This window comes from Solea senegalensis, linkage group LG2, assembly GCF_019176455.1.
Source record: "Solea senegalensis isolate Sse05_10M linkage group LG2, IFAPA_SoseM_1, whole genome shotgun sequence".
Lineage (NCBI taxonomy): Eukaryota > Metazoa > Chordata > Actinopteri > Pleuronectiformes > Soleidae > Solea > Solea senegalensis.
This window is the reverse complement of record NC_058022.1, coordinates 26402416-26411989: the sequence shown is the minus strand read 5'-3', so window position 1 is coordinate 26411989 and position 9574 is coordinate 26402416. Positions and strand designations below refer to the sequence as shown.

General features: G+C 38.9%; 2 protein-coding genes across 5 annotated transcripts in view; one reads left to right on the top strand and one right to left on the bottom strand.

Moving 5' to 3' along the window:
* Window positions 1–6674, top strand: gca (grancalcin). Its single transcript, XM_044012734.1, has 8 exons — window positions 1–141; window positions 1364–1573; window positions 1936–2005; window positions 2444–2487; window positions 3073–3220; window positions 5059–5172; window positions 5428–5486; window positions 5599–6674. The coding sequence occupies exons 1-8, from the start codon at window positions 118–120 to the stop codon at window positions 5623–5625; spliced, it is 696 nt and encodes a 231-aa protein (XP_043868669.1). The 5' UTR covers window positions 1–117; the 3' UTR covers window positions 5626–6674.
* The window catches only part of kcnh7 (potassium channel, voltage gated eag related subfamily H, member 7), a 51930-nt gene continuing 48646 nt past the window's right edge, over window positions 6291–9574 (bottom strand). For all 4 annotated transcript variants that reach the window (XM_044012699.1, XM_044012707.1, XM_044012714.1 and 1 more), the window contains one exon: window positions 6291–9447. In XM_044012699.1, coding sequence (XP_043868634.1) covers window positions 9407–9447 — 41 coding nt within the window. In that variant the 3' untranslated portion in view covers window positions 6291–9406. The remainder of the gene's footprint in view (window positions 9448–9574) is intronic.

Here is a 9574-nt window from a genome sequence, read left to right as displayed (position 1 = left end):
CGCACTTCCGGCAACTGTTCATACTCAGAGGAAGTTACAACCGTGTAACACAGGTATTTCATACGGAAGTGTAAAACATACTTTGAAGACAACTATTCGTTTACCTCCTGTCATTTAATGGCTTATCCAGGATACGGCGCGGTGAGTAAATACTGCGGAACGGTCATTTTGTCACGTTAGACGAGCAGGAGCAGCTAGCAAGAAAACTAGCCTGGGGCTCTTTAGTATGGTCATGTTCATTTGGCTAAAGATTAGCAGTGACAGGTTTCACTTTATTTATAACCCTGTAATAACGGAGGTAAAACTGTACATAAGCCTCAGTGAGTTACTTAGTTATGTACCAGTTAGTACGTTCATTTTTTTTGTTATTGTAATGTAAACAAACACGTAATTTATTAAATGTTAGAAGTAATGTGCGTGAATGGCAAAACTAGTGTAAAGGAGCTTTAAAGTGGTCATTAAGACTACAAAGGCTAATCTAAATATAGACCGTTTATCATTTATTTACCATTTGCCAGTCGTGTGGAGAGTTTATTTAATAAACTGGACTATTGTAATTAGTCCAGGGAAGTGAACACAACACACTCTCACCGTGTAATTAAGGTTGTTCTAGGACCACATAAAATCACTTTGTTGGTCACTTTAATCTTTTTCTAACACACACCTACCACACCACTACCAGACTACCACCATATGTAGATGGAACATCTTGAACTTTGCCTTCAGAGGCTAAAGGTGTAAAGGTGTGTTTCTTCAGTAGTGAGTCAGTGTTGTAAAATTAGAAGTATAATTAAAGCCTGTGCTCTAACATCTCAGTGAGTCAGTAGCAGAAATGAAATGTGAATGAATGTGAAGAATAACAGTAAATGCTACCTAACTACAAGACAATCTGAAAAACAAGTCAAACATTACTTAGTAACCACATTAAAGGCAGGATTCTGTAGTACCACTCTGCACAATGGAAATCAATTGATTTTGAGACAATGACACATATGAGGAGTTGACCCATCCCAGAGCAGTTCCTAGAATGCCTTTTAGCTTTTCCACTACCTTTTACTCACGGAATAACCTATAGCTTTAAGTGAGAGTACTTGTGGTGTGGAGGCTTAATAAACAGTTAACTGGGAAATTGTTTTTATTTATTATTAATTAACCAGGACAGATTAGATTAGATTTTTTTTTTTTTTACTAAGTGTTTAGCAGCCATAGAAAACATATCATTCTAAAATGTTTTTATGGCTCAGGACAGGTCTAAATGCAAAGTGTCTTCATGGCGCAAGTCAAAAAAGTGTGTCATTCTTAAATTTTATGCAAAAAATTTCACTCTTATCTCACCTGTTTTCTCCCTCTTTTTCGGGGACAGATGCCTGGCATGCCAGGTCATGGAATGCCAGGAGGGCACATGGGAGGTCCCATGCCTGGGCCCATGGGAGGTCCCATGGGAGGTCCCATGGGAGGTGCACCACCCCAGGGAGGATATGCACCCTATGGTGGAGGCTATTCAAGTGGATATGGTGCTGCACCAGCTGCCAATGATCCAATGTGGGGTTACTTTACAGCCATAGCAGGCCAGGTCAGTGTGTTTCTGTGCAACTCCTTAATTACTCACAGCTGTTTTTCCACAGAACAAGAAGCTATTGCAGGTTTAATTGAACACTTAATTAACTACATGATTGGGAGACGTTAGGCCATTGTTAGGATGTGGGCAGTGCTGACCACTGCATTTAATATTTAGCATTAAAAGATTCTACACTCATATTATGTAAGTGTACTTACTTAATATGAGTCTATGATCCAGTGCTTCAGGGTTAGCAGACGTGTATGGTCAGAGATTTCCTTGTCTTCACAATTGAGTTTGATTCCAAACATGCGTAAGGACTTTAACAATCAACTAATAGTTGCATATGACATTAAATCACTTCCTTCTCTGTACAGGACGGTGAGGTTGATGCCGAGGAACTCCAGAGGTGTCTGACTCAGGCAGGTTTCACTGGCACCTACTCGCGTAAGTTTAGTACTTTCTCTTCCACATATGATGGGACATGCAAACAGAAGAGGCTGTATTCACAAGGGATGCTACTATACACAAGCATTAAAGCACTTCTGTAAAATGACTGAGGAAGTGAAAGAACACAGATGTTGAGCATCAACAGTGCTTTAATATGACCTATTTTTCTTCCACTGTGGTCATGATAAATGGGGGCGCGTGTGCTTTATAAACTGTTTTGACACAATTTATGACACAAGTTATGATTCATATGCGCTTCTTTATCAATTGAATTTATTCATATACTACAGGTCAGACATTGCAGTTTTATTGCACATATTCTTCTTATCAGTTATCAGTATCAGTTATTAGCCTTGAATGATAACAGAAGGTATTGCTAACCCACTGTAACTGTGTTCTTGACTAATTCCTGGTATGTTTATTACTTTTTTGCAGCTTTCAGCCTGGATACCTGCAGAATCATGATTGCGATGCTTGATGTATCCTTTAACATGTCAAGTCTATCTAATCAATGCATTAAACAGTTGTTTCCTTCAATAGTAAGGTTAAGAAGTTCTGTGTAATGTATATCACAACCAAGGTTGTAATAATTTTGGTTAGTTTTTATTTAGTTTTCACTTTTTGTTTTTAAAATGAGTCAGTTCTAATAAGTTTTTAGGGTGGGTTTGCTAGCTTTTATTAGCTTTAATTTTTTGTAAATGCTGTTTTTTATTAGTTTTAGTGTTAGCTTTTTATGGAAAATTTGCCAGGTGCATGGCACTGTTAAGTTGCATTTCCACTAACATAGTACCTGGTACCAGGTACTTTTTTAGTACCTGCTCACAACCTTAATCACAACACATGATGACATATAATGAATGCTGGATTCTGCCACTGTGAAGCAGTAGTGGAAACAATGTGTCTGTCACCACCTTCTGCTCAAATATTTCCATTCATACTCACTGTGGAAATATGTAAATAGAGGGTGTGGCTCAGGTTTAACCAGCTGCTTTCACTTTAGCATGCTCTGTGATCAGTGTATCTGTGGCTACAGTTTATAAAAGCCTTAATCTGACTGTCACCAGAGGGACTTCACTGGCAAGATGGGGTTCAACGAGTTCAAGGAGCTGTTCACAGCTCTGAACGGCTGGAAGCAGAACTTCATGATGTTTGATCAGGACAGGAGTGGAAGCATTGAGCCTCATGAGTTGACTCAGGCTATCGCCGCTATGGGTGAGTCTCCACACAGTATATCATGATGGATTATGTATAGTTGCTCCTGATAACGCATCTAATGTTATCCCGGGATGTTTAATGACACTTAATTAGGCCTAATAGACGTGAGTGAGGCTTTAATCTTTGCTGACTGGTGTGCACTGTCTCATTAGCTTTATGACGGAGGGAGATCAGTGAGGGACAAACTGCTGACTGTTCTTCATCATTTGTAGTTCAGCACACACACACTATATTCTGATTGGGTTTCAATTTCATAGTCTTAAAAGACAGCAGCCATTTTGACAGGTCATAAGAGAACAATCACAGTAGAGACTAATCTAAAACTTAAAGATGGCCCAATTCCATTTTGCCTCAGTTTCAGGGCACATGCTGGTTCACTGTCAGACTGTCCTGACTTACATGGATGATGTAATCAGTAACACCTTTGCTTTTCTTGCTGAAACATGTCAAAATTGCTGCCGTGAAAACAGCCTGTTTCTGTATGTCGGATATACGAAAATACGCTGCATCTGTTTGCTTCTGATGCAGTTTGCTGAATTCATTTGACATTTTCCACTAGTCTGTGAGACCTTGGGGCCAGTGGGTCTGAATGTGAGTGAGAACAGCGGTGTCAGCCCTGTGATGGACTGGCATCCTGTCCAGGCCAAAACTCCGCCTCCCACCCAATGTCAGCTGGAATTGGCTCCTGCCTCCAGTGACCCTTGGTTAATGAGCAGTGGTCAGATGGACATTATGTGAAAAAGAAAATGGCAGCTTGACAGTTTGTTCCATAAAAATATTTTAGGTTTTAAAAACCTAAAAAAAATACACTTAATTTACAAAAATAAAGCAGATAGAACGATCACTAGCTTTATAGTAGTTATTTTAGAGATACTTTTTGATGACAAACGAGGCCCCAATGCTGATTTATGTAACCTAGCTTTCCATGTTATGGAGCCTTTTATGCTTTCATTAAAAGGTACAAAAATATGCATCTCATATGAAAATGACATCCAGGTGTTGCCAAATAAAAACGGCTCAACTTTTGATTTGCAATATTTAAATTATTCCTCTCAAGGTGTGAGCATCATAGATTTTAGGAGATAAACAGTGTCCGACACTCAGTGCCGAGCGACTAAATAAGTGAATGACAGTTCAGGGTCCATGTTCGTCAAACATCTCAGAAGAGAGTTCACTGAGTTAGGATCTTAGTGAAGGACTGACTAAGGAATATTAATGAAGCTTTTGAATCTGACTTTCAATGACACACTGAGAATTATGATGAAGGGCTGTATTTGCCCTGACAGGTGGACTTTATATTAATTTAATCTTAAACTAGAATAAGTAGTAGCATAAAAAAGTATCTGAACTTTGCTTAAAATGCTGGACAATAAATACAAAAGTAGCAAAACCATATGTTTAATATCAATATCTGTCAGTGAAACTGCACAGGAGGCAGATTTATTCCCAATAAGATAATTTGCTCTCATCATCCTCCTCTTCCTCACATATTACTTCAGACACTGGTATGGTGAAATTAGATTAAAATGGAGTTTTGTTATCTGGTATGTAGTACAGTATTTCTGATTTTCCCACCAGAGGAAACTTGTTTACCACTGTGGTAAATGTAGTACAGTTTGAGATCCATTGCTCCAAGATGTTTGATAGATTCAGACCCTTGAAGCAAAATTAATCTAGCATCCAACCCCAGAAATGATGCAGATATCATTTTATTTTCTCAGCAGAGTGAAGCTTTGCTTAATATCATTGTGTTTTTTCACAGAAAATCTATTAAAATTGTTTATATACCTACCACAGCACGTTCTAAAATATCTTGTTTTTGCCCGCTCTGTCAGGTTACCGCATCAGTCCTCAGGCTCTGAACGCTATCATCAAGCGCTACAACAAAGGCGGAAGAATCTACTTTGATGACTACGTGGCATGCTCTGTCAAACTGCGAGCCGTCTCAGGTAACGCACACACAAGCGGAGAGGAGCTGACGTGCTCAGTGAACACTCACTCATGTGCAGATGCTTGTTTTTAACGCGGACAGACACCAATATCAGTATTTAGTTTCACTCCGTCTGTTCCTCTCCCACTGTTGTGACATTGTTTGGTGCAGTTCACATACATACAAACACACACACACACACACGTCTGTGTCACAAGGTGTTGTGAAATGAAGTTTTCAGTATGGTGACCGTTTCTTCTTCTTCCTGTTGCAGATAACTTCAGACAGAGAGACACCATGCAGCAGGGATCTGTCACCTTCCAGTATGATGATGTAAGGACCAGTTTCTTCTCAGGTCAACATGTTCACGTCCTTTTGTTGATTCACACGAGGATTTTGTGGCTCACATTCTTTTTCTCCCCTCTATGTGCCTCCCTGTTAACAGTTTATCCAGTGCACAATGTCCATCTAAGTGCTGGTGCCCGTTCCACACTGTGAGGTCAGGGCATCTGACTGACCAATCGGTGGCAGGTTCTGGAACAGTGACTTGCAGGAATGCAAAATGGTGGCCAGTAAAGACTGAGTGGCCATGAGCTGCAATGAGAACGTACCACTGCTTGTAATGCTTATCATAATGTTTTAGTCTTGTATATCACAGGGACTGAGGAGTTGAGGGTGTCAGGTCCACACACACACACACACACACACACACACACACATACACACAATAAACATAGCATTTAGATAATTCCTTCACAGGGGAGTATAATAGATTTCTATAATAAAGTTATGTATCTTGTACTAAAAAAGGAACTGATATGTGAGACACCTAATGTGCCATTATAATCTCCGAATGTATTGTCAAGTATATTAAAACCATTTATATGCAACCTCATATTAATGTAAGTATCATGGTGGATAAATATGTGTGAGCAGCATTTACTGTGGGCTCTTTCTCACAGCAGCCATTTTGACATGCGTAAGCAGGAAAAGCACAGGTGTTACTCATCACATTAACGATGGCTCTGTTCAGTTCATGTAAGTCAGGAGAGTGCGACAGTGAACCAGCATGCGCCCTGAAACTAAATGGAACCCAGCTCTCGTTAACTTGATTATTTACACCTGTGATTTTTTTTAAAAATGGCTGCTGTGCAAAAAGCCCATTAACGTGATGTTGCATTGCTTTTACACTGAACTTTAAAGTAATCAACGTGTAGCTAGTGCTGTATCTGTCAATGCTTCTTTTTTTAATATATATGCGGGAAATATTGTGCACGACTTCAATGGAGCCTGGAATTATAGATGTATAACGTGATAACAAGCCAAAGTGACTGTGTGCGGATAGAAATTCACTCCATTATTAATGATACTGAGAGCTTACATCTTCTATGTTTATATTCCTAGATTTCTGTTTACTTTTTTCACTTCCAATAAAGCCAGGTTTTCTACATAAACACTGCAATCAAGTGTGGTAGGAACTATCATATTTTGTTACTTCTAATAAACACTTTTTAACCAGTATGCATTCTGTTTATTCATTTATACAACTGAATGATCCCCCCCACCACCCAAGACTATTTACACAATATATTCCATTTCTTTAAATATAGTTCAGAACAGAAACATTCAAATTAGCTGTTAAGTGTTGCATTGTATAAAATACAGTGGCAAACATTTAAAAAAATGCATAAAAACAATTGTGAACAGCACTAGATTTAAAAAGTGACATTTTGTATCCAGTACAGCAAGATTTCTGATCTCTGTGCAAAAGTTTGCAAGTCCTAGGAAAGTTCAGTAGACGACAATTCAGGCGTCGGACACGTCGACTTAGGCTTAAGCAACTTTTGTTCTACATTTGTGCTCAAGAAAGAAAAAGCTCAACAAAGAAAGCACCCCACATTCAGCTAGGGACGGTTTGTATCATCCAATAAATTAAAGGTTTCACTCTTCTGTTTCCACTTCACATCGCTCCTTCCTCAAGTGCTCTCTCCCACATCTTACAGACACTTTCATCACTTCACTGTGTTTTCACTTATTGGACGAGGGTGCACAGGTGTCGGGGACAGAATGAATCCCAGATTTAGGTTTAGTTCATCAACGCGCTGAATAAATTCAGAGGGGAAATTCCACGTGGAAACTCAGCAGTAATGACACAAAAATCATTGTGCAATATCAGCTCAAGACATACTACTCGAACAGAACACAGTCAGCGCAACACTTAGCTTTAAGTGCTGCCTGTTGCGGAAGCCTTGCTTGCTACATTGGGAGGCTGTGCATTGCATTCATCAACTTTCCATCAGCGCTCCACAACATTCTAACACATCAGGGGGGTTTAAAGGGAAAAAAAACAACAACAACAACTCAGGTACATAGAAAAATAATGGCAAATTAAATACTTTGTTTTTAGAAAAATAGGTCTAACTGTAATCTGGAAATCTCTGTGGTTATGTGCTGTTTCTTAATGCAGTAATACACAGTCGATTGAGACTTTTTTTTGTAATCTCCTCAAGTGCAGTCTCCATGCAGTACATGAGCTTTTGTCTGACTTTGTGTCGTCGTTAGAAAACTAAAATGACTAATTAATTTTCTTCATGCAGTTCATGGTTCATAACATATACATGTGTGACGGTGGAGAAGCAGGATTTTGCTGCTTTGGATGGATGTTGTTTATAAAGGCTAATAAAGCTAAGGCTATTAAAGGCTGTACTACTTGTTTGTGTATTTACTCAGGTGATTTTTGTTCGTTAATGATGATGCTTTATTCAGAATATTGTACTTTTTTTTTTTTAGATAATGGAAGACCTAAAGCATGCGGCCAAAGTACAGGTACACGTACAAGAGGTTGTCTTCTGTCCAGCTGCAGTCAAAACACTAATGGACATTAATGTCGAGGCAAATTGAGAAAAAGGTTTATTTTATTTTAATGAATGTAGCTGTTTAAAGTGCTGTATATCAGGAGTATTGGTAGCAGATAAGACATAAAATGCTATAGGAACATCAGGTCCCAAGATAGTCACAGTTATTCATTATGTGCAAATTTAATCTGGGGATTGACGGGTTAATGTGGTCATAATTTCCCAGATTATGTTTTTAGATCACAATTACATTTTGGTATATTTTCAGAAATAAGCTAATTTATAAAATAGAAGGTACACATACCTCCAGATCCACAACAATTTCCCCATGTTTACATGCTGGACATGTTTCACAATGTTTATTTCTTGAGAAATCTTGGAAAATATCCCTAACTCACATTGTTAAAGTATCCAACTCTTTAAATAGACCTGCCTCAAAAAGGAAGGGGTTGTTCCTCGAGCCAAAGTCGGTTTCGTGTCGTCACAGAGGGCAGGGAAAATCTAATTTACATGTTGAGGACATGGCAAAAACTTAGAATAGCTGCTGATTAATGGTCAAATTGCTTCAACAGAGGTGTCTCTTACATGTTTTGACTGCAACATCCTTGTGTTATATTGATATGACGCAGGCAGTTCTACAGTAATTAGACTGGATGTTGTAGTCTCTTGTTTTTTTCTTACACATCTTCAAGCAAGTCATATTTGTGTGTTGAACATATAAAGTGTTAGGTGTCAGTGACGTGTTATGGATGTGATATTAATCTCTGATATAAATTAAATCCTCACTTTTGTCCCAGTATGGTTCTAACTCTAGAAACACACCAGAGTTCAGTGACTTTTCCAGTAGTCTTTCATCATTATTGCTTTCAAAGGCTGACAAAGTCTTGTGCTATATGTCCTGTCCACGTAGCTTCCATATTCATTTATTAGTACACTGTGTTGAGTATTGTGAGCAGAAGTGAAGAAGTGGCTTTACAAACGTGTTTGTGGCATTGCGGTGTACAGTAGGCACGCTAAATATACACACCAATCTCCTTGTGAGTTTCAAACTGTGTCAAATGTTTGGAGCTGCTGAAAAACTAAGATTATAGAAAGAGTTTCAAGTAGCTTTGTCCCTGTGAAGAGGGAGGAGTCATAGAAAAGGAGACGTGATCGCTACAGTGGTCTGTGAGCATGCCGAGAACACACCTGATCACCTGCTGAGTAGCAGTGCGTGTGGGGAACATGCAACAGAAAAGGTGAGGAACTAAAACATGCATATCTCTTTTAGAAAAGCACGTGGTGTGCCTTGTTGCTGGCAGTGTTCTATTTGAAGTATGTACACAGTAGATGATGACTTTACATACTGTATTATCAATTATATAGTGTATAAATACCTCTGTATAAATGGACTTACATCTACATCAGAGAGGGAAGAGGGTTTGGGTCTGGGAGAGCTTCTGAAAAAGGAATGGAAGAAAGTCAATAGTTTGTTTTCCTTTGCATATTCAGTCTCTTTCTTAGGCCCTGAGTCAAGCTTGAGAGACGACCTTCAGTCAGTGTTGACAGGTCGAGGGGGAGAACTAC

What these genes read in the sequence shown, in the direction of transcription:
- gca (XM_044012734.1), top strand. Translation starts at nt 118, where the DNA reads ATGGCTTATCCAGGATACGGCGCG. An exon ending in TCATGATTGCGATGCTTGAT is followed by an intron (nt 2,488 to 3,072) that starts GTATCCTTTAAC and finishes GACTGTCACCAG; the next exon opens with AGGGACTTCACTGGCAAGAT. An exon ending in CAAACTGCGAGCCGTCTCAG is followed by an intron (nt 5,173 to 5,427) that starts GTAACGCACACA and finishes TTCCTGTTGCAG; the next exon opens with ATAACTTCAGACAGAGAGAC.